At 52.9% G+C, this 22,790-nt stretch overlaps 12 protein-coding genes across 12 annotated transcripts; 6 read left to right on the top strand and 6 right to left on the bottom strand.

The window, feature by feature from the left end:
- Positions 1 to 79: 79 nt before the first annotated feature.
- J4E90_003479 (uncharacterized protein) lies at positions 80 to 2,074 on the bottom strand (the record flags this gene model as incomplete). Its single annotated transcript, XM_051433048.1, has 2 exons — positions 80 to 1,922; positions 1,974 to 2,074. 2 exons carry the CDS (start codon positions 2,072 to 2,074, stop codon positions 80 to 82), a joined length of 1,944 nt encoding a protein of 647 aa, XP_051292946.1.
- A 270-nt stretch (positions 2,075 to 2,344) lies between these two features.
- Positions 2,345 to 3,443, top strand: J4E90_003478 (uncharacterized protein; the record flags this gene model as incomplete). Its single annotated transcript, XM_051433047.1, has 2 exons — positions 2,345 to 2,458; positions 2,514 to 3,443. The coding sequence occupies 2 exons, from the start codon at positions 2,345 to 2,347 to the stop codon at positions 3,441 to 3,443; spliced, it is 1,044 nt and encodes a 347-aa protein (XP_051292945.1).
- Positions 3,444 to 4,040: 597 nt separating this feature from the next.
- J4E90_003477 (uncharacterized protein) lies at positions 4,041 to 6,645 on the top strand (the record flags this gene model as incomplete). Its single annotated transcript, XM_051433046.1, has 2 exons — positions 4,041 to 5,160; positions 5,207 to 6,645. 2 exons carry the CDS (start codon positions 4,041 to 4,043, stop codon positions 6,643 to 6,645), a joined length of 2,559 nt encoding a protein of 852 aa, XP_051292944.1.
- Positions 6,646 to 6,976: 331 nt separating this feature from the next.
- J4E90_003476 (uncharacterized protein) lies at positions 6,977 to 7,891 on the top strand (the record flags this gene model as incomplete). Its single annotated transcript, XM_051433045.1, has 1 exon — positions 6,977 to 7,891. The coding sequence occupies one exon, from the start codon at positions 6,977 to 6,979 to the stop codon at positions 7,889 to 7,891; it is 915 nt and encodes a 304-aa protein (XP_051292943.1).
- Positions 7,892 to 7,977: 86 nt separating this feature from the next.
- J4E90_003475 (uncharacterized protein) lies at positions 7,978 to 9,009 on the bottom strand (the record flags this gene model as incomplete). Its single annotated transcript, XM_051433044.1, has 2 exons — positions 7,978 to 8,253; positions 8,305 to 9,009. The coding sequence occupies 2 exons, from the start codon at positions 9,007 to 9,009 to the stop codon at positions 7,978 to 7,980; spliced, it is 981 nt and encodes a 326-aa protein (XP_051292942.1).
- Positions 9,010 to 10,377: 1,368 nt separating this feature from the next.
- On the bottom strand, positions 10,378 to 12,912 carry J4E90_003474 (uncharacterized protein; the record flags this gene model as incomplete). Its single annotated transcript, XM_051433043.1, has 1 exon — positions 10,378 to 12,912. The coding sequence occupies one exon, from the start codon at positions 12,910 to 12,912 to the stop codon at positions 10,378 to 10,380; it is 2,535 nt and encodes an 844-aa protein (XP_051292941.1).
- A 266-nt stretch (positions 12,913 to 13,178) lies between these two features.
- CBP20 (Nuclear cap-binding protein subunit 2) lies at positions 13,179 to 13,739 on the top strand (the record flags this gene model as incomplete). Its single annotated transcript, XM_051433042.1, has 2 exons — positions 13,179 to 13,241; positions 13,296 to 13,739. The coding sequence occupies 2 exons, from the start codon at positions 13,179 to 13,181 to the stop codon at positions 13,737 to 13,739; spliced, it is 507 nt and encodes a 168-aa protein (XP_051292940.1).
- Positions 13,740 to 14,128: 389 nt separating this feature from the next.
- J4E90_003472 (uncharacterized protein) lies at positions 14,129 to 14,986 on the bottom strand (the record flags this gene model as incomplete). Its single annotated transcript, XM_051433041.1, has 1 exon — positions 14,129 to 14,986. One exon carries the CDS (start codon positions 14,984 to 14,986, stop codon positions 14,129 to 14,131), a length of 858 nt encoding a protein of 285 aa, XP_051292939.1.
- A 451-nt stretch (positions 14,987 to 15,437) lies between these two features.
- Positions 15,438 to 16,619, top strand: J4E90_003471 (uncharacterized protein; the record flags this gene model as incomplete). Its single annotated transcript, XM_051433040.1, has 2 exons — positions 15,438 to 15,542; positions 15,597 to 16,619. The coding sequence occupies 2 exons, from the start codon at positions 15,438 to 15,440 to the stop codon at positions 16,617 to 16,619; spliced, it is 1,128 nt and encodes a 375-aa protein (XP_051292938.1).
- A 116-nt stretch (positions 16,620 to 16,735) lies between these two features.
- Positions 16,736 to 18,025, bottom strand: J4E90_003470 (uncharacterized protein; the record flags this gene model as incomplete). Its single annotated transcript, XM_051433039.1, has 3 exons — positions 16,736 to 16,886; positions 16,935 to 17,080; positions 17,411 to 18,025. 3 exons carry the CDS (start codon positions 18,023 to 18,025, stop codon positions 16,736 to 16,738), a joined length of 912 nt encoding a protein of 303 aa, XP_051292937.1.
- Positions 18,026 to 19,149: 1,124 nt separating this feature from the next.
- Positions 19,150 to 19,707, top strand: J4E90_003469 (uncharacterized protein; the record flags this gene model as incomplete). The annotated part of the gene is made up of 2 exons (XM_051433038.1): positions 19,150 to 19,328; positions 19,392 to 19,707. 2 exons carry the CDS (start codon positions 19,150 to 19,152, stop codon positions 19,705 to 19,707), a joined length of 495 nt encoding a protein of 164 aa, XP_051292936.1.
- A 1,530-nt stretch (positions 19,708 to 21,237) lies between these two features.
- On the bottom strand, positions 21,238 to 22,227 carry J4E90_003468 (uncharacterized protein; the record flags this gene model as incomplete). The annotated part of the gene is made up of 2 exons (XM_051433037.1): positions 21,238 to 21,884; positions 21,948 to 22,227. The coding sequence occupies 2 exons, from the start codon at positions 22,225 to 22,227 to the stop codon at positions 21,238 to 21,240; spliced, it is 927 nt and encodes a 308-aa protein (XP_051292935.1).
- Positions 22,228 to 22,790: the final 563 nt, after the last annotated feature.

Below are 22,790 nucleotides of genomic sequence, written 5' to 3'. Positions count from 1 at the left end.
ACATGTTGCGATCCAGTATTGCTTGGGTATCATACCTGTACGCCTGCAAATGCCCAAACTTTCGAGACGCTGTGTCTAATCAATCTTCCGCGTCTCCTCCGCCGCGTTCCATGCGCGCTCTGATGTCTCTCACTAGTGCTTTCGCATCTTCTACCTCTACGCCGTCTTGGCAGAGCTCGTTCGCTAGTTCCATGGCCCGTTGGTACATGCCGCGCATGTACTCCCACCGAGCGAGCCAGAGTCGGGCTTTGCTTGTCGTTGCAGTAACACCGACACCACCGGCGGCTTCGGAGCCTACTTCTTCGTAATCTGGCCCTTCTTCTTGTGCAAGCACTAATTCCATGTATGCCGCGCATTCGTTCATGTTGTTTATCCTCTCATAAAGCAGGGCGATCTGGTAGAGTACTTCGGGATCAAGGATACCTCCACCTAGACCAGTGACCTCACTACTCCCGAAAGAGGCACCCACACCGGCATCATAGTATGAGCCTGCGACTAATGCGCGTTTGTATGATCGAATGCCATTCATGATCTTGCCCACTTTGCCGAAACATTGACCGACCGCCATCCATAGCTTCGGATCGTAGGGTCGGAGGGCAGCGGCGCGCTGGTGATAGAAAAGAGCGTACGAGTGCATCTCCAGCATTTCGTATGTCTGACCAAGTCCATACCAGGCGCGGTAGTCTTTGCGATTGACATCAACGGCGCGACGATATGATTCAATAGCGGCGTGGGTGTTCTTCATCTCCACAAACTCGTGGCCCATAAGCGTCCAAGCGGAAAGGAAGGTCCGGTCTAGAGTCAGAGCTCGTCGGAAGTACATGACGGCTTTCTCGTGCTCCGACTTGAGCGAGTAGTAGTTGCCCACTACGCAACATGTCTCCGGTCGAAACTTGTCGGTCGCTGTGGCGAGCTGTGCCAGGAAAGCAAGCTTGGGTCGCATGCCCATGACATACAGGATGTTGGAATAATTGTCAAGATGATCAACCCGATGTGGATCCGATACGAGCAAGTCGGAAAAGATCTGTTCGGCGTCGTCAAAGTCTTTGTTGTGGTAGTGGAGCAACGCCCGTTGGGTCTTCAGAAAGGCCGATGAGGGGAATATGGTCAATATTTGCGACAGCGAAGTGTGGATCTGTTCGTTGACTACGTAGAGCTCCTGCGATGAAGTAACGTGGAAGATGAAAGTCATAAGGTTCTGTGGTAGGCGTGTGACGATGCCATTGAGCTCTTCCATGGTGGTCAGTAAAGCTTGTAGCTCCTGCCAAGCACCCCAGTTGTAGGTGTATTGGTGAACACTTTTGATCAGGTAGTCGATAGCAAGCTGCTCGTTCTTTCCCTTGGCCAGGACCATGCCGTACAGGTACTCCAGCCAGCCCTGCGGTTGCCGCCCGCTGTTGGGCAGGTCTTTGAACCACTCTTCAAGAACGGCAGAGACTGTGGGCAGCTCCTTGTTCAAGGTGACGCCTCCATCTTGAGGACCGAGAATCATCTCGCTATCCTCGTTCATGCGCTTCTCTCCTGCGATGTATTTTGCATACAGTGCAAGGAACAGGGCCTTCTGACTAATGCCCTTCATTGTATCGTTGGACAGCTTGGACTTGGATGGCGTGACCATCTTCGCCTTCCCCTTGGCGCCTTGCTTCGCCTTTGCTGTAGGCGTAGCAGGTGCCTGTGAGGCGCCCTTGGGTAGAGGGCCAGGCAGGAAGACGGCGGCGCATCGATCATATTCGCGGCAGTCGAAGTATGTCTTGGCGAGGAGGAACTTGTGCGTCTCACGTGCTTCTAGGCGTGCTTCGATGGGGTCTTTGCGTACGAGATTGGGTGTCTGCGGCGGTTGCGCATCCGACATGGGGGAGTCGACGTCGGTGTCCGAGCCTTCGTCATCGGCCGACGGGAGCGAATCGAGTAATTCTGCGGCCCTTGTCAATATCAGCATGCAAAAGTCAGTCTACGTAACCATTGGTACTCACCATTTCGCCGAGTGATAGAGACAGCGCTCTGTGCAGCCGATGACGGCGTCCTGGAGCTGGGCCTTGAGTTGGGCCTCGTCGGCCGGCGATAGAGTTCCCATCGCGTCGCTATCAGGAAGAGATTACTAGTTGCGCACTTCAGATCATGGTTCAGGGCTCTATCGCGTGATGTCGCTGCCGCCGATGCGCGTGTTGATGGGGAGCTTCCTGTCGTGGTAGGGTGGGGCACAAACAATGGCCCGGCGAGCGGTTAAAGGTTGCGCCGCTGCGCCGCGGAAATTAGCCCCTTCACCGCCCGCACCCCTACATCTGCTACTGCCCCTCTATCTTGAACACTGCTCTGCAAAGATACCCAATTCACTGCGTTCAAGATGCCCACCACACTCAAAGAATTCGAGAGCGTATGGCCGCGCATTGTGGCCGACCTGCAGGAGCACTGCAAATCATACAAGCTGCCCCAGCAGTCTCTTGATTGGTTCACCAAGGTAGATATATCCCGAGAACGAATCCAGGGTCCAGCTCGCTCACCATGTCCCATAGTCACTGGACTACAACACTGTCGGCGGAAAATGCAACCGTGGCATGTCTGTCATCGACACCACTTCAATTCTGCAGAACAAGTCTCTTGACCCATCGTCAGAAGAGTACTTCCGTGCTGCCCTGCTCGGATGGATGATCGAACTTCTCCAGGCCTTTTTCCTGGTTTCGGACGATATCATGGACTCTTCAAAGACCCGTCGTGGCAATCCCTGCTGGTACCTTGCACCCAAGGTCGGCATGATCGCCATCAACGACGCCTTTATGCTGGAGTCGGCCATCTACGTGCTTCTCAAGAAGCACTTCCGTCAGGAGAAGAGCTACGTCGACATGATGGAGTTGTTCCACGAGGTCACATTCCAGACCGAATGCGGTCAATTGTGTGATCTGTTGACTGCACCCGAAGACGATGTCAACCTTGACAACTTCAGTCTCGACAAGTTCACTTTCATCGTCATTTACAAGACTGCCTATTACTCTTTCTACCTCCCAGTCGCACTGGCGCTCTACTATGCCGGTGCAGCTACACCAAAGAACCTCCAGACCGCAGAAGACATTCTCATCCCCATGGGCGAATACTTCCAAGCACAAGACGACTACCTCGATGCATTTGCTGACCCCACTGTTCTCGGCAAGATTGGCACCGACATCATGGACAACAAGTGCTCATGGCTGATCAACCAGGCCCTGAAGAAGGTCACTCCCGAGCAACGAAAGGTGCTAGAGGAGAACTACGGTCAGAAGGACTCGCAGAAGGAGGCCAAGGTCAAGGAGCTGTACCATGAGCTTAAGCTGAAGGAGTTCTACGAGCAGTGGGAAGAGGAGCGCGTTACCGAGCTGAGGGCGAAGATCGACAAGGTTGATGAGAGCGAAGGCTTGAAGAAGGTCGTCTTCGAGGTTTTCCTCCAGAAGATCTACAAGAGGAGCAAGTGAGCTGAAGACTAATTATACCATAGGTGGAGAAACACCTCGGGTGTCCACAGAATCTAAACGAACTGTCCGAACTTTCCATGTGGCTCGCAACAAATTGTCGCATCAATCAACTAAAATGCCATTGACACATATAAAGTAAAATACAACAGCTTGTAGTGAACCACCGGCGCAGATGCCATTGGAGGCATGGGTGATGAAGGAGCTTGCACATCCAATGGCATACACGTGGACGAATCGCGCTAGGCGCGGGCCGGCCAAAGTGGAGCGAGCCATCCCACCACCCTGTCGCGAGATCCAGTGACGCCGCGTCGCGTCTGCAACCACGAACCTTTTGTTCCACCACTACTAAAACGACAACACGCATGCCTCTCGTTCTCGCGTACTCACCCGCGCATCTGACGGGTACTAATATCTATGTTTATCTTCGCGCTAAGCGCAATCTGAAGGATGGCGGTACCTGACAATATGGGGGCCAGATTCTGCGACTCAGGCGCCCTGTCAATCAAAGTGGCGTGGTTTACTATGCCCTGTCCCGTGTAACCACCATACTGAAAGTACTCTTTCGTCTTCTGGTCTCTGTTACTTTACTGGGCCAGCATGTTTTCCAACTTTGCCAGTGCAATATCTGGTAATGCTCCAGAGAGAGCAAGCAAAGATGAAGGAGCTTCACTCACGTCGGTCCTCGAGACACCCACCCTACGCGTGGAACTGGCACTCCTCGTCCTCCTGAGCATCGATGCCATGCGAAACGATCTCACGGCCACCTTTGAGCCATACAACAACCCCGAACCGAAACCCTCCGTTGCGACCCGGTCGCCCGCACCCAAGCCTGGAAATCAGGCACCAGATCTCATGAGCTTCGACCAGCCGAGACAAACCACCAAACCAGCGCCTCCCACTAGGCAATCATCACAAGAACATGAGTCCACACAAATGCAGGCTTTGCGACGGAGCGCCTTGACATTCTTCGATAAATGGCGGGCAAGTGTCATGCATCGAATATGCGACGTCCTCTCTGTACGGGGTGAGACTGTCCGGCAGGCGAAAGCAAAGCGGAAGCAAACGCTGGACCAAGCCGACAGGCAAAACCAGGGCATCTCTTCACTCATCGATTTCGACGACCTCGATCCCTTCGCAAACGCGGCTCCCACACGACCCAAGAACACAAGACACGGACACTATGAGGTGATCGAGACTAGACTGCTATCTCTTGAGGAAGATAAGCGTGTGCTGGTTCTACACTGCCTCCTGCTGCTCTTACTGAGCTTGGAGCAATACTCGGCATATTCGCGCATCTTGTTGCTACGTCTGGCAAGCAGTCTCAGACTAGAGGCTGATTTGCTGGGCGAGCATGAGAAGTCGGTTGCACAAGGTCTGCTAGCCACAGCTGCCTCTCAGATGGACGCCGAAGCGACAGCCAAGAACCAAGCGTCAAATGACGCAGTATCTCGCCGTTGGAAGGTTGGTCTCGCGACTGTGGGCGGTGCGGTCCTGATTGGTGTTACTGGCGGTCTTGCTGCGCCTTTACTCGCCGCAGGCCTGGGTACTGTCATGGGCGGACTGGGCCTGGGCGTGGTTTCAACGTATCTTGGTGCGTTGGCGGGCAGCTCGGTGCTTGTTGGATCACTATTTGGAGCCTACGGTGCGAAGATGACGGGGCGTCTAATGGACCAGTATGCGAAAGAGGTTCAAGATTTCGAATTCCTTCCGGTCCAAGGTATGTAAAGCGGAGATGAAGTCTTGCTTGAAGCTAAATGTACCAGATCCCGATCGACCGACGAACCAACGCGAGCTCGATTGGGCTGATGAGCAAGATGCGCGCGACCCACAGAAACGTGAACAGCATCGATTACGCGTATCCATTGGCGTTAGCGGCTGGCTAAGCTCCCCTTCCGACGTCAGCAAGCCTTGGGAGGTGGTCGACTCTGGTACAACTGAGCCATTCGCATTGCGTTTCGAGCTTGATGCAATGCTGCGTCTCGGCAACTCCCTCAACGATGTACTCTTCGGATACGCTTTCGATGGCGTCACATACACTGTCGTCAGTCGTACGCTTCTTGGCGCGCTGTACGCGGGTTTGTGGCCTCTTGGTCTTGTCAAAGCTGCCAGTGTCTTGGACAACCCTTTCCTCGTTGCACTTGCACGAGCCGACAAAGCTGGCAAAGTGCTTGCACATGCTCTTATCGATGGAGTGCAAGGGAAGCGACCTGTCACACTTGCAGGCTACTCAGTGGGTGCACGTGTCGTGTACGCATGTCTGATCGAGCTTGCGGAACAACACGCGTTCGGTCTTGTCGAGTCTGCTGTTCTTATGGGCACTCCTGCCCCTGCCAACAGCAAGCGTTGGAGGCAAATACGGTCAGTTGTTGCGGGACGCGTTGTCAATGTTCACAGTACGGAAGATTACGTACTCGGTTTCCTCTATCGATCTGCCAAGCTTCAGGTAGGTGTTGCTGGTCTACAAAAGATCGAAAATGTCCATGGCGTGGAGAATAGTGATGTAAGCAAGCTTGTCAGTGGCCACGACCAGTATCGGTACTTGGTCGGTACGATACTTGTCAAAGTCGGACTCGGTGATGTGGATTTCAACAAGGTCGCCGAACAAGAACGGGCTCTTGAAGAGGTAGAAAGGCGGAAGAAACAGGCACAAAAGGAAGCTAAACGCAAGGCAACGACTGAGCGAACGAAAGACCCTGTCGCCAGGCCTCAGCCCCGAAGTCGACCGGTTGCTGCGGCTCACGACTCTTCGAACTCTCTGATAGATCTTACAGAGCCAGAGCCGACCAAAGCTCCTGCCCCCAACAGCGATCTGTCTGGTCTTTCCTTCACCTCCACTGGCGTATCCGCGACTGAGCACCCCTCTTCGAACGTCGAATCGTCCACCCCGACTCTGCATAGAACACCGGTGGAAGAACCCAAGAGCTTCCCTGATACCACTACGAGATCGTTCCCAGAACCACACGATCTATCAAGCCCCGAGAACTCGACTGTCCGGCTGCAGAAGAAAGGGACCGAAGTCGCTGTCACCGAGGTTCTTGTCTTGGAAGGTAGTGATGCCGCTAAGGACAAGAGTATTGATAACGAGCATGATGACGAGTTTGACGACTTCGACTATGATGCCGAAGAAGTTAGTAGCGAGTTTGGAGAACTCAGCATGGTAGAGCCGCTGCCTATGGACGACTTCGATTATGGGTTGATGTAAGGGCGCATGGACCAATCACATCTTCCTGATAGCTCGCAAGGCTCACCCAACCTGACTAGTGGCCGCCAGATGGTACGCCTCGATTATGCACGTTCCTTGTATGACGGCTTACATGTAAGGCACCAGCTTGGCTTCCAAAGAACCAAGACACGGTGCTCAAGCCTCGGATGATAAGCCGGATTAGTGAACGCGTTACGCGCGTAACGGTATAAAGTCATATGTCTTCAATCAAGTTAAGGAAAATCGTTCTACATCCCACTTTAAATTGATCAGTAAAAGCGGGCACTGTGACGGAAACACCAACCATCTTGCTGACTTCAACCCATCCATCATGCTATTAGCAAAACATCCTACATCCACATCACCGTCCCCATCCTTCTCTATACTCGGACCGCGGATATCTCTCTGTACCCCACAACCATACACCACTGGCGAACTCATCATCCTATGTACATGGCTCGGCGCCGCCCGAAAGCACATCGACAAATACATCGCCGCCTACCGTACCATCGCACCCAATGCCAAGATCCTACTCATCCAAAGCGACGTAACATCAGTCACGAGCTCCTACCCAGCACAACACAAAGCCATCATACCAGCCGTCGAAGTCGTGCGCTCTGTACTGAGTGACTGCACTTCCACAGCATCTACCAACGTCCCTTCATCCCCAACAGCAAACACCACCAAAACGCACACAACCCCGAAAATCCTCATCCACACCTTCTCAAACGGCGGTCCCATCTCTGCTACCGCCCTCCTCCTCGCTCTCCGTGCCCAGACCTCCACACCCTTGCCCATCACCGGTATCATCATGGACTCTGGACCCGCAGCAGGATACTACTGGAAATCCTACAACGCTATGATTCTCTCTCTCCCACCAGGCCCCATCCGCTCAGCTGGCTACGTTTTCGTCCACGGTATCCTAATCATCTTGCGGGCGAGTGTGGCGTTGGGACGGTACGAACACCCTGAGGTGCTGGTTCGTCGGACACTGTTGGATGAGAAGTTTGTTGCTGGGGTGGAGGAGGGGAAGAAGAGGAGGGTGTGTTACTTGTATAGTAAAACTGATCGGATGACGGACTGGGAGGATGTTGTTGCGCATAAGAAGATGGCGAGGGAGAAGGGGTGGGATGTGGGAGAGGTGGTGTTTGAGGGGACGCCGCATTGTGGGCATTTTGTGGGTAATGAGGGTGTTTATGTTGGGCAGATGGACAAGATGTGGGAGGGTAAGACGTTTGGACAGTAAGAGTTTGTCTGATTTCATGATTGTTTGGAGGGAGAAGTCGCTATACGAAAGATCCGTTGCTGGCTTGGCGCTCATTGTCTTGTTTGTTATGACTCTGGTACTTCGTCGGCCCATGGTATACTCGACTGTGCTCCCGCTTTCTGCACTGTCATTGATGCCGCTCTATTGGCATGCGCAATTGCAGCGTCGAGATCAAAGTCCGCTCCCCTTGACATTGCTTTCCAACGCGCAACGGCAACTGTGTACGCGCCCGCAAACGTGTCGCCTGCGGCCGTTGTGTCGACAACCTTGACTTTTCGTGCCGGCACAACATGACCTTGCTGAGATGTCTCTTGCTGCTTCGCAGTCTTGTAAAACACGCCCTGAACACTCAAGTAAGTACGAGTCCGATTGCACATCGGGGGATTACTTACCTCGCCACCAAGCGTAATAATGACATTCTTAACCCCCCTCGCAATGAACACAGCAGCAACCTCATCCCACGAACTCGGCTTCTCGATCCCCGACAAAATCATCGCTTCCGTCTCATTAACGATGAGGTGACCCAGCCCATGATACGCTTCATCCGGCAGCGGCACCGCAGGCGCAGGATTAATAATAGTCTCAACGCCCTTCTCCCTCGCCGTCTTCATGTTATGCAGCACAACCTGCAACGGCAGTTCCAGCTGGAAAAGCGCAACCCCCGCATCCTCATCCACAAGATCTTGCACCTCAACATCTCCATTTGCTCCAGGGCAAAACATGATCCTGTTTTCTCCGGACCCTGTCTCGACGATGATGACCGCAACGCCCGTCTTTTTCCCCTTGAGAATCTGCACCTTCTCCGTCGACAGTCCATCTTCCCGTAGAGCTTTCAGGAACCCCTCGTGAAACTCGTCGTCACCCACCGCGCCCACCATCCTAACTTCGACATCGGAGTCCTGGGACGAAGAAGCTTGCGCTTTGGTGCGTGAGAGACGCGCACATGCGACGGCTTGGTTTGCGCCTTTTCCTCCCCAGCCAATGTTGAAGGATTCACTGGTTAGCGTTTCGCCGCCGACGGGGACGCGGGCTGTACGGGTTACGAGGTCGACATTTAGGGAGCCGATAACGGATATGACGGCTGGTTTGGAAGACATTTTCGTTGTTGGGTATGGGAATGTGAAGTTTGGTGCGGGTAGGGCATTGTATAGGACATGCAATGAGGCTCTGGGAGGTTAGCCGAAGACGCTATCTTGATCAGGCTAGCCGAGCCGACGATGTGGGGGATGACATCTCGATGTAATGCTGGGGTGAGAGATCTTGGAACAAGTGACTGGACTGATCGGATTGCAATTTTTGGGAAAGGAATTGAAAATTAGCTTGTCGATACATTCGCTACGCAGTGTTTCATCACCTGATTCTACGAGTTATCCAACCTTGGACCCTCCAACAACGTTTACACAACTTCTCCGCCCAACGCATCAAAACAACATCACCAACACGACAATCATCCCTTGAAATGCCATTCAATCTGATCCTAGACCTACTTCCCGAGGATTTCGACCACCTCCATATATCGCCAGATCGCTGGCAAGATCAAGAAACCACAATAACTCTCATCACGAAGCAAATCCATCGAGAGGAAAACCATCCCTTCGATCCGCACCGAGATCCCGTCCACGTCTCTCTCAGTATCAACAATCCCCAAACCTTGGCAGAACTAGGCGAGCAGCTCTCCAACTTACCACCCAGGACCCGTGGCCTCACTCTCTTCTTGCCCGAAAACCCGCCTGGCGCGAAGCCTTCCATGTCAGATGTTTTCTTGCCGGTCAAATACATTACCGGACTCCGCGTCAAAATCTTGCCTTCCGACTTCCCCGAATATGAGCCCACGCCAGAAGACTGGGACGCGCTGGCCGAGGCTTGGAGGGATGCATTTTTTTTGCATGCCAGGGCGGCATCATATCGAAAATGTGCTGCTGGATCTACACGGCATAGATGCCTTCGTGATATTCGACATCGTTCCTCTTCTAGTGGAGGTGACGACGGGGTTGTATACGAGAACGAAAGAAGAAAGTGAAAGAGAGTTAGTTTTTGGCGTTGTGGGTGCGGAGAGACAGCGAAAGTGGATAGAGGCGCAGTTGCCGGGGAAGTCGGAGGATGAGTTGTTTGAGGAGGAGTTGGCTGCCGCGCGAAGGCAGCGTGGTGGGGCGTAGAGTTGAGTGGTATGTGGGGTTTCTATTGCAAGGCCTGATGTATGGTTGAGTATGTGTGGAGCTTGGGTGGCTTGCCGTTGCTTTCGGCCTTCGCATATCATCCACATCGTCTCCGCTCGCGACTTGCTACGTACAGGCTCAGTGCTCGTCACATCTTCAAGAAAATCGCGTTAGCTGATAGAAACATTGCAACATTGATATTCGTGTCCAAACGGCGAGACCGTCACCCTACAATCCTCTAATTCAACCAACGCATCAACCTGACATGAGACGAACTTTTCGCAATCCGCCTCAAGTCGCATCGCGCATCTAAATACCACTTTCCACAGGGATATTGACTCCCAAGTTCCGCAACTTATCCGTAGCAGCCTCAACCAGCATACTATTCCGCTGTATGAGCTCCTGCACCTGCTCATTCTCTGCCTTCCTCGAGTAACTCGGTACTTTGACACCGGTACCTCTCGCTTGCTCGTGTTCGCCTGCTTGCTTGGCATTCCTCATAGCAGCTTCGATTTGTTGCGCTTGCTCCTTCTGTACCTCCTTGAGCCTGTTGAGACGCTGCCAGGCCGGACGTTCGCTGCCATCAACAGTGTCGGTCAAGGTCTCGCTTGCAGGATCAATGGCGCTGTCCATTGTCTGCAACTCTTCGATCCAGTTGCTTTCCTTTTCGCTGAGTTCACTGGAGCCGATGCTGACCATCTTTCGTCGAAGAGCTTCGTAACGCGCGTTGATCTGATCTTGTCGCGCTGTAACCTTCTCCAAACGCTCGTCGATGTTGGCGCTGCCGTATGTCGATCCGTTGTCCGAGCCGACTTGATCGTTACCGGTAACACTGTCAATGTTTGCTGCTATCCCAGACGTCCTGTAGATTTGATCCCTGAACTCTTCCTGCAGACGCGTCGCGCGGTTGAACAGATCGGAGACAGCAAGTTGAAGTTTGGAAGTCTGCGCAGAGAGTACGCGGTGAACATCCATAAGAAGCCCCAGGTTCGCAGGAGATAGCCTAATCTCATCCTTGAGAGCACCTCTATGCCGTGCGGGGATGTTGATGGAATTGTAAAGATCAAACGGTTCGTAGAGTTCTTTTGGTGGTTGCCAAGCTTGACGCACTTCCTTGTTAGAGCCAGTGATTGCCATGTATTCGGCAATTTCTTCTTGGGTAGGGAGACCTTCTTCAGGTGCATCGAGCAGAGCAGCTTGGGGTTCACCGTCAACTGTGGTGAGAAGAAGATAACCGACGTTCCCGTCTTCAATAACGGCGACTGCGGTGACTTCTTGCTCGTCCACATCGCCAGTGACGCGTCGCTGTATGTATTGGTCCACGGAGGTGTTTGCCGATTCCAATACGCGCTTGATACGGAATGGTGAGCCCTCGGTCTGTGGCTGGGATAGCTCAGTCTCCAGCTTCCTGACCCAGGGCTCCATTGAAACGTAGAAGACCCCACTGGCGTGTGATACGAAGAATGAGAAGTCGGTGTGCACATCTGGCGTGATGCTCTGGTTGAACGAGGGTTCATCGCTTTCCACCAGTGTAATTGTTTCGGCAATGATCAGCTCGTGTTCGGTTGGTTCTGTGGTGTCAATCTCGTCTTCCGGTGATGGCAGCCATCGCCCAACGATGCCCTCAAGGTCTAAACAGACATGTACCTTGCTCGTTTCGGTGAGCAAGCACACGACAGCGGTCGGCAGACCCTCTGCAGCCTCCTCTTCTTCGCTCTCGGAGAGGGTCTTCAGGGAGAAAACAATCATGTCGCTAAGCTCAAAATCATCGACTTCAGGCGAGATAGTGAAAGGTCCCTGTAGCAACGGCACCGCAGGCGCACTGTGTGGGCGAGCGAAGACCTGAACTGTGTCACCCTGCGCCCGCTCCTCTGCGAGAGGCTCCTCGTATAAGATGTCCGACAGCCATGAGACCTGCTTCTCTGATGTTTTCAACTCGTCTTTGGGCGATGTCTCGTCTTCTGAGAGCTCGGCGTAGTTGATGTTGATGGAGGAGGTAAGGGTTTGGAGGAATGTGTGGCTGCCGGGCGACTCGACCAACTGCCACTTGCTCGGTAGCAAAGGACAGAGCGCGTATACGTCTCCAAGTACCGTCGCGATCCACAATGTCATCGGCGCCCAGCCATGGACACCTTCTTGGTCTGGGAAGTCGCCAAAGCATGCCGATGCAACTTCCAGCTCGACTGAGTCGGGAGAGAAGCCCTTGGAAGCTCCGAATTTGGAGGCGCTCAGATCGTCCTGGTCGCTGGTAGCGTTTGCGAGTTTGGGCAGATCGATGGAGAGCGATGGCTCACTGAAGGTAGACCTGTCGGCGCGGTTGATCTCCCACAGCCTGACTACGCCCGCCTTTGTGATGGTGACTAGACAGCGCCCGTGATAGCCCAATGGATGCCATAGTGTTGTTGCGACGGGCGACTCTTCGAGAACGTGTACGGTCGGTCCCAACTGGAAGGCCTTTGGCTTCAACGGGCCGTCGTCCTCTCCAGCTCCGAGCAGCGACGAGTCGGGAAGGTGTATTACGTGTACCGTATGCGAGGTGGAGACGGTGAGGTAGTCTTCTTCGGGCGAAATGACGAGACGCGTGATCGGGAGTGGTATCGAGACTCTGAGTGTTCGGTATGCGGGCTGTTGCTCTTCCTTGAGGTTGACCAAGTCTGCCCATCGTATTTCGTTTCCAACAGCGACAAAGATCTCCGATCCCCTCGTTGCGATCGTCTTTCGCGGTCCTGGTTCCTGCTTCTTCGCTGCGACTCCATTCCCGTTTGTCTGCTTTGGCGCAAACAGATGATAGCCTGGGTTCGGTCGGCTGAGCCAGTCCGGCGTATAACCCAGTACTTTTGGCATGACGGCGAGCTCCCTCGGGTAATATTGAGAGAGTTAGGAGTGGGTATGGAATAGTTGCGTGGATTGTAGAGGTAAGAGTGTGGACAAACAAAAGTTCCAGCCGCGCGATACAGCGCCAAGACCGACGCGTCTCGAGAGCTCCGAGCTCGACTTTCGACTTCCGATCCTTACACTCACTCCAAAACAACCCTCGATCTTCTCTCACTCCCCCGGGCCACGGTCGCTTCCTACAAATCTAGCCGACATCGAAGTTGAGGGCGCGCATCATGCCGGCGCTTCGCAGTACCATTGACCGCCTCGACAAGCCGAGTTCGTATGCGACAGCAAAGGTATGGGAGGCTACAACACATCGCATTAGTACGCAAATACTGACACTCTTCTAGAAGCGCAGACGCGACCGCAACGGACGTGACGATGACCGCGGCCGCTCTCCCTCGCCCGAAGACAAGCTCAAAGACGCAACCACCCTCTACGTCGGCAACCTTTCCTTCTACACCACCGAAGAGCAAATCCACGAGCTGTTCAGCAAATGCGGCGAGATCAAGCGCTTAGTCATGGGTCTTGACCGATTCCAGAAGACACCATGCGGATTCTGCTTCGTCGAATACTACACACACCAGGATGCGCTGGACTGCATGAAGTACATCGGTGGCACTAAGCTCGATGAGCGTGTTATTAGGACGGATTTGGACGAGGGCTTCGCCGAGGGAAGGCAGTACGGACGCGGAAAGAGCGGTGGTCAGGTGCGCGACGAGTACAGAGCCGAGTATGATCCTGGTAGGGGCGGATACGGCAGAGCTGTGGACGAATACCACGAAGCGCAGTAAGATGACAATAGACGACTACCTCTCGGACAACTAGGACGTTAATCACGAGGAAAAACCTAGGCCATATTGATCGGGAGAACCCAGCGCCGCTGCGCCCACCACACGTACTACGCTGAGATTGAAGACGACGAAGGGCACTTCATTTACATGGGGAAGCTCGCCCAACCCAAACTCAACTGGGTGTCCAAACACTGCAAAGAAGGCGTCTGGCGTCTATCATTCGGCATTGTTCATTAGTGCTCTAGTTATAAGCACATGCTCATAGGGGGTAAAGATACCATACTAGATACCTTCCCAAAACTCAGTACCATCTTCCAAACACCCTCTCTTATGCGATACAAGAATGCCGCCCAGCCATGCGCCCGTCAATGTCTAACATTTTCTGTCACTCATCTAGTCCGGTCCGCAAGTTCAAACTGCTGTCGCCTCTCCACGGCCTTTACAACCTCTCCCAACCACCAGGCATGTATCCGTGGGTCATCCGTCAGTTCAGGATGGAAACTGCACCCAAACACATTGCCCTGTCGTACAGCTATTATATCCTCCGCACCCGGATGGTCATGTACCTGGTTCTCCTGCAAAGGCTTCGCATTGGTCGACAGCGTAGCCATGACCTCAACCTCGCTTTCCAACTCCTTCCTCGCAAGATCATCCGCTGGCGTCTTACTCGGCGCAACAATTGTATCGTCCCTCTCGCTCTCCCCTTCTTGTATGCCCACTGCCTTCTTGCTCGGTAATAGCTTCTCTACGACAGGCGCGCGAATGAAGACGCATCGGTATGGATCGGTCCTGTTCGATTCGCTCGTCGATTTCAGGAAGGGCAGCTGGAGGTTTGCCTGGAAACTCTCGGTTTGCCGCCCGAAATGATTCCTGTTTACCCGCACGTCTAGACCTCCAATTAAGTCCTGGCCTCCCTTCTTAGTTCTATTGGCACTCTCTGCTAGTAGAATCAGGCCAGCGCATGTACCCCACGTTGGCTTGCGCTGCACTTTGACGAAGTCGCGGAGGGGCTCGAGGAGGGCGCTTCGTGCGGCTACGAGTGACATTGTTGTGCTTTCACCACCGGGGATGATGAGGCCGTCGCATTGTGCGAGCTGGGCTGGTGTGCGGACCTCAATGAAGTGGAAGGTTTGCGACGAGGGGATGTTCGAGGATGCTGCGCGGAGGAGTTGGATGTGTTCGCTGAAAGCGCCTTGGAGGGCAAGCACGCCGACCGTGATGTCCTGAATACCGTTCTTTACCGTCATAGTAAAAACAAATCAGATCCCAGGAACTCCGTGACTGTAGGAAAGAAAGGAATTGAAGTGTTAAGCAAATGTACAGTCATGCAACGGAAAGCGACGGCAATGGCGAAATCTTTATCGATAAGCCCAGCCCCCACTAAAACGCGGTAATCGCCCGCGCGAGCACATGTCACCTCACACATGCGTTTGGTTCAGCCCTATTGATCCGCTTACCCCGACACGGTGCCGCTCTTCGATCTACCTCTCCATCATCGACATCTCGGACCCCCATTGATGCCGTGAACGATCATGACATGTAGATCCCCACGCGTTCTACACATCACGTCAAGAAAGGTCGTACCTGCACTAAAGCTTCCAAGGCTCATATAAGGCGAGAGTCCTTCTAGTAGTCTAGTCTCACTACTTTAGCCGATAACGCAATCCGGCCCGGTCTAGGACAGTGGATGAAGGCGCCATGATCGACAAACAGGATGAAGAGCCAACGGGACACGGTCTCACGTGCTGGCTACTGGATACGCGATCGTTATGGCCTGGGGAAAAGATCACAGATTCAGAATCAGTATGTCGTCTCACAAACATAGGTCTGCCCAGAACATCAACTCACCATTCCTAGGCTAGAGAAGCGCTCTCCCTCGTCACCCCCGAGGAACAAGACCTCATAAAACGCAAATACCACATAGCAGATGCGCGAATGAGCCTAGGCTCCGCCCTCCTCAAACGTCTTTTCGTACACAAAACTCTCGGTATACCATGGAAAGACATCCGCTTTGGCCGCAAACGCGATCCTAAACACGGGAAGCCTATCGCCTTGCTAATACCACCGCAACATGGCCCGGCTCCCGTGGAATTCAACATCAGTCACCAAGCCGGTCTCGTCGCCCTCGTAGGCTGCGCAACCAATGAACTTGACGCAGAAGTCGGCGTGGATATAGTTTGCGTTAACGAGCGAAACGACTACCGTGTTGTCGACGAAGAGGGTTTCGATGGTTGGGTGGATATGTACGCTGAGCTCTTCAGCGGGGAAGAACTCTTCGACATCAAGTACAACGTTGACCCATTCCCCCTTCTCGACGGCACAATGGTCACGCATGAGATTCTGGGTCGACACGATCGCTGTTGTAGGCGAAATGAGCATCTCAACGTGACACTACCGAGTGGAGAAAAGAGGGAGTTGGACTCGGATCTTCTCATCGATGCGAAATTACGCCGGTTCTACACGTTTTGGTGCTTCAAAGAGGCATATATCAAGCTGGATGGCGAGGCATTGCTCGCAGAGTGGATACCACAATTGGAATTCAAGCACGTACGTGCGCCGAGGCCGGGGACGCCGGCGAGGTGTAGTACGCATGGGACCTGGGGTGAGAGGACGAGTGACGCCGAAGTTTGGTTCTCGACGAAGAGTGATGGGAAGGGGCCTGCGGGTGTGCGAGGGTTGAAGAAGGGCGAGTGTGGGAGACTGGAGGACACGAGGGTGGAGATTCAGGCTTTTGAGGAGGACTTCATGATTGGGGTTGCGGCGAGGGAGAAGAGAGATTCGGCGGTCAATGGGAGTAGGAAGAAGCTGCCGGATGTTTTGACGCATTTTAGAGGGCTGCATTTGGAAGAGGATGTTATGAGCGTTGCGAGGGGTGCTTGATACTTTACTTCTGATGAGAGCACCCATACCATGCAGGTCCCTTATCCGCTGCAAAGTGGCAAAAGAAAATTACATGCCAAATTCTTCTTTAGAACCAGATTCTGCGACCCGAGCCCCTAGCCCCCATCTACTGGTTGTGGCTCGCCGAATATTTGTCCAAGGTGATAGCTTTCTTTCTCGCGGTCACGGTCGTGGTTTGGAAGCGGCTTAGGTGCTTTCCTATGTTCAGACTCGCCATCCGGCGATGCTAATTCGGCGACAGGTTCACTGTACTGTGGTCAGCAATGATTCAAAATTATCGATTGTACAATATACCCTTGTACAGAAGATCGAGGATTTCTGATAATGTAGGGTGCCAGTGCAGATAGTGCTGTCTCGTCAAATGTCTCGGGTGAGATCAAAAACCGCATCATGTCGTGAGTTGGTGCGGCTGGTGCTAAGGCCGACGCTGCTTTGCCGTCCTGGGGTACTTGTAACAGTCCGGAACGAACGCATCCGTTGCAGAACAAATCCGGGCTACCCTTCCAAAACACGTTCAAAACATCTTCAGCAGATGGTCGGTTGCTGGGGGTATGGTTCAGCATGTGACATGTCAAATAAATGACGGCGCTTGGCCAAATCTGTGGGGAGATTCTGCCAGCCATATGTTCGATGGCCTCAACGATGTTATCTGCATAGTGATGCATGTCTGGCTTCATAGGATCTAGTTCCAGTGCGCATAAAATCTCGAAGTAGACACACCCGAGCGAGAACACGTCCGATTTCCGATTGCGAGGTTCAGAATTATGTACCTCCGGGGCCGCATACTTGCGGGTGATGGAATCAGGGTGGCCTGTAGTGTCACTCCGCGTATCTGCACCGTAGTCGAGAGAGGATCCAAAGTCCGTATATATGAAAGAGCCCTTGTGTACCAGAATGTTGTGAGGTTTGATGTCTTTGTGTCGTACCTTCTGGGCGTGCATGAATTGTAATCCGCTAGCGAGGCATCCGAAAGCATAGTCCAAGGTGTTCATCTCACTCTGTGTGAGGAGACCCTCATGAGCATCGTCGAGGAATTTGTCCAGTGAACCCCCATCAGCGACAGGTGTCAGCAAAATGCCTACTTCACGCTTCCCTACGTAAGTGGCAAAGATCCGGGTGATATGATGATGTGGAGCTAGCCGTTGGATGACTAGGATCTCGTTATGAAAGATTCGCCTCCTCTCAGCAGCAGAACCGCGGACTCTGAACACCTTGCGAGCGAAAACCCTGCCGGTATTTAGGTCCACAACCTCCTCCACGTTGGAGCAACCACCCTGACCTAAATTGCGGAGCAATCTAAGGGGCAGCTCGTCGTCAGGCTCAAGGAGGTAATGCTGACCCTCCTCGATACGTATAATTCGTTTGGGGTCGCTGTCGCCGTTCATCGCCGCGGGAAATTATACACGGGTGACGCCGCGCAGTCGCTGGGTGGTAAATCTTAGGCGTAGAGCGCGACTAACAAAGGTCAGCCTGCTCGCTCGATAATTATACTATCATACGTCAATGCGCTCACAAGTCGCCGCTAAGTCAGCGGCTTTACTGGCAATATCGACGGGTGCGAGAGGCTAACATGGACGCACAAAGCTGAGATAGTGTTGCGTAGATAAAGTCAGGATATGCAGCGTCCTTGGAACTCTCGGAGGTTGGTTTACTAAGTTGGAGAAGAAAAGAGGTCTTCCAATTTTTTCTAGAAGGCTGAAAGTGAAGCATGCATGCATGAAGTGAGAAGGCGGGCTCGCGTCACAATGCATGGCGCAGGCTGAGGGCAGCATAGGCGATTGGCTCCAGGTGGAGGCACTGCCTATAGCCATATCAACCCCCAAGACCGGCTTTCGACCGCAATTCTGAGCACTGCAGCGATGTTTGTCGGTGATAATGATATCTGAGATATCATAGGTATCGAGGTGGAGTATGGGCGTTCGCGTTCGTTGACAGGAAACAGGTCGCATATACCTAGTATACGCGATAGGACAAAGTCCTTCTCGAATCTCAACATAAGTGCCATGAATCGCCAGGCAGAAGGAACCTATTCATCACTCGTTTAAATCGGCAGTTCGCTGTTGTTGGAGTACAAGAAAAAGAGAAGTGCGGCGAGCCTATCACGTTTCGTAGCGTGGCTGAGTAAGCCCAGATCCCGATTCCGAGATGACCTCGGCGGGCGCGTCGGTCCATATTCCCTCAATGTAAGCTCTCTAGAACACTACCTGGCCCTCTCGCAGTACAACGAACTCTACGAGCGCGCCGACAAACTCAACATATCGGAGTGCCTCATGTTGATGCCTAGTCTGAAGATGCCCAAGAAGATACGCGTCATGATTGCTGGACCCTGAGCCCATAAGGTTTGATAGCTACGTCAACGCACCCGAAGTCAACCCGCAGCTATGCCCCGATGTATATTACACCCCTCACCAACTCAACATCACGCCCGCAGTTTCCGCCTTACTCTCACGCAGTCAATTGAACGTTATTTCGAAGCCCCCATCCTCAAAGCGATCCAAAAACCGCCACAATGTCTTCCAACTCGCTCAACTACCCGCTCCTCGCCATCCCAGCCTACTACGTCTTCTCTCTCGTCCCGCACATATACGCAGCTAGCCTTCTCACAGCCAATGGCTACAAGATCAACAACGCGAACCCCAAGGCAGCGTTGTCACCAGAAGCCGTGAAGGGCAAGGTGCCCGATGCTGTGTAAGGCGTCCCCACTCTCCCCACCTCAAGTCCCTTGCTAGTACGGTACTAACATGTTCACAGCTTCAAAAAGTACCAACGCGCCGAGAACGCCCAGTCGAACAATATGGAACAAATGCCCCTCTTCGCCGCCGCCGTTATCGCCAGCATCATCGCCGAACGCACCACCGCAACAGGCATAGGACGAGAGGTCATCTCAGGCGATGCAACAGGCTTGACAACATTTGTCACAGCTTGGTTCGCAGTCAGGGCAGCGTACTCTCTAGCATATGTACAAATCGCGACTTACTCGAAAAGCATGATCAGGAGCGGCCTTTGGGTTATCGGAAGCGGTCTAGCGATGTACCAAATCTACAAGGCTGCTGCGATCTTGGGCTAGATATCATGGATGATGAAGCGGTATGGTGAGCACGACAAATATTACAAAGACAACATGGAACAAGAAATTTAGTGTTAGGACTATCCTTTAGAATCGATGTGCAGTGAGATCAATTGCTACTCAATTCAGGTGTGCCAGCAACTAAGGACTTCCGAATTCACAGTACCAGCGATCGACACTTGCCAGTGTAACCTCGCGTCGCCGTCCCAAAACGGATGAAGTCCAGACACAAACACGCACAACGGTTACACGAGTATATCACGCGTGGTGGCGCATTCACACTGGGATTGGCCTAGAACGAACGACGAAACTCATTGAACGTACAAGTGACATAACGAATCTGCAGGAGACATTGACGACTAGCAGGTAGCCGTAATTCCACGCAGCCGCCGATATTTGGCCCATTAACTCTGATATCTCGCGAGCGTCATGCGATAACCAACCTTTCACTGCATGCGCTCACTTTCTACTGAAGATATAGTAGCTGCTTTCTATATCACATCATGATTCACCCCAAATCGTCGCACTCACTTCGCTTTGTATTGGCTTGTCTTCTACGCTGTGCCGCGACACAATCATCTTCAGCCTCTTTCCTTTATCCGGAAAGCGCTTCTCCCGTCTTGACAATCAACGTTTACGATTTTGTAAACATCAAATGGATGTCCAACTACGATCGAGCTTATTTGTACTTGTGGTGTGATCCCAATAGTGGGACCGGCAAACAGGCAGAATGTATGTAACCACCCTCGCAAGGTTTCTCAGTTACGGTCACCATCAAATCAGATGAACTTGCTGAAGCTGAGATACTATAGTTCATGAAGTGAATTCATGGGAGGTCGAATCAACCGGCGAAATGACCTTTTCGCCCCAGGAAAAATTGGATACAAGTAGCGGTTGGAGCGGTCCCATCGCATGTTACTTCGACATCCAATACTATGATCGCGGTAATGACGGGCCGCAGAGTCCACTGTTCACGATCGTGTCAGATATCGATAGTGCTCCAACTCTCTACGATCAATCGTTCACATCGCTCTTGACTCCTACGACCAGTGAGATGACGATGACGTCCCTGCCATCCTCTTCAACCATTACTTGGTTGCCAGTCTCCAGCGTAACAACAGTATACGATCAACCGTCTACATCGCTCATCGCATCTACTACTAGTGAGATGAAGATGACCTTCATGTCCACCTCTTCAACGACTATTTGGTCGCCAATCCCCAGCGTAATAACGGAGAGGGACAAGAAGACACTCTCGGGTGGTGCGATAACAGGGGTAGCATTGGGCGCAGCGTTCGCAGTGGTGGCATTGGTAACAGTAGGATGGTTCTTCTGTCGGTACCATCGGAGGATAAAGGCGTTAGAGACAAGAATGTCTGGAGCTGGCGGCCCAACAGGACATCCATCGCATAGATCGATGCCTATACTACCTGCGGAGAAGCGTGAAAGGCCACAGGCCGAGTTGTCTGCATGGGTGGCATAGAATGCGGGAACCGATGTTTTATTGTTAAGAGTCGGACTGGCCGAATCTCAGACTTTGTCAGCGTTACCTCCCCACGCTCCATGTTCGCCCTCCGCCTTGGGCTTCCCTATCCTCTCTAGTTGCGCCTTCATGCCCGTACTCATCGCCATAGTCTTCATGCTCTCATCACAGTACTCTACACCGTCTCGAAAGTAGAAGTTCTTGCCAAAAAGCTCCACAGTCAGACCCCAGTTATCCTTGCCCGCCACCTTCTTTCCCTTAGCATCCTCAATGTCTCCTCCATCCACCACCTTCACCACGGCGTTAACGACTGTCTCCATGGGTGTCATGAAGCTCTCCGGGAGGGACCCCCATTCCTCTTCACTCAACAGGCGGGTGCGAACGATGCTTGGGCAGACCGTGAACGTTCTAATGCCAGCGTGGTGGTATGCTACTGTGATAGCACGGTTAAAGTGGATTACTCCCGCTTTAGCACCAGAGTACATGGGGCCGAACTCGGCTGGATAGAGTCCACCACAGCTTGCAGTCATGACTAGGGCCGCGTCATTGTTCTCTCTGCCATGCTTGGCCTGGGATTTCCGGAAGTAGTGGAACGCAAGCCATGAGGTGTTTACCACTGCCGTGTAATTGACATCGATGACGAGGCCGTTCGGTGGTGGAGGCGGCGCGTCGAGAGCATGTTCTTCGTAGAAATCTAGGTGTTGGTGATCAAGTCAGTTGGTGTCTGATTTGCCATACGAATAGGTTTGCTACGCACTGTCTTTTTCGGCGATACCAGCGTTCGCGAAGACGAAGTCGAGACGACCTGACTTTGACCATGCTGATTCGAAAGCTGCTACCAGCGAGGCGTAGTCGGCTACATTCGCCTGGTGAGCATGCGTATTCTCGAGCAAAGACGTGGCTTTCGTGAGATTATCAGTGCTGAGGTCGACAAGGTGCAGGTCCCACTCTTCATTAGTACGAGCTGCGAGGGCCTCCGCAACAGCGAGTCCCATTCCACTAGCCCCGCCAGTAATGAGAGCTACTTTCTTGACCATGTTGAGATTGTCGAGTAGGGTAGATGAGTGATTCTTGTAGAGGAGGTGCCAAAGGCGACAGTGTGATAGTAAACAGCGAGCGTGTGAGTGTTCAAGATTGGGTGATTTGGGGTGCAAGAAGGAAGTCGTTGGAATTTATAGATTATGCGTACGAGGACGACCAAGCGCGCTTCAGGAACTAGAAGGGCTGAAATAGATAGTACTAAGGTTGCGATATCCCTGCTCTGCATCAACATTCCACAGTAATAAGGTTGCGATATGTGCGATGGAGGGCACTTCTGCGAGCACGTGATGCCAAGGTATACGCTAGAGCCACTCCGTGTGTGCATCGGCGTGAGGTGGCCGACGTCATTCTGACTCATTCTCAATCATTCAGCGCCGGCTTTACAATCGGCCGGTGGCTGAAGCACATCTTCGCGTAGGCATCCGGGTCTAATGCGCGAATGTGCCCCGAGATGGTAGCAAATGCGGCGTCAAGGGTGCGCATCATGCTTTGGATGGCATCGTCAAGCGCCGGCTTTGTCGGACTAGACGATGCAGCGAGAAAGGCGCCTTCTCATATT

Source organism: Alternaria incomplexa, assembly GCF_024043165.1.
Source record: "Alternaria incomplexa strain BMP 0042 chromosome Unknown scaffold_4, whole genome shotgun sequence".
NCBI lineage: Eukaryota > Fungi > Ascomycota > Dothideomycetes > Pleosporales > Pleosporaceae > Alternaria > Alternaria incomplexa.
The sequence above is the reverse complement of the archived record's forward strand: the minus strand, read 5'-3'. Positions and strand labels throughout refer to the sequence as shown.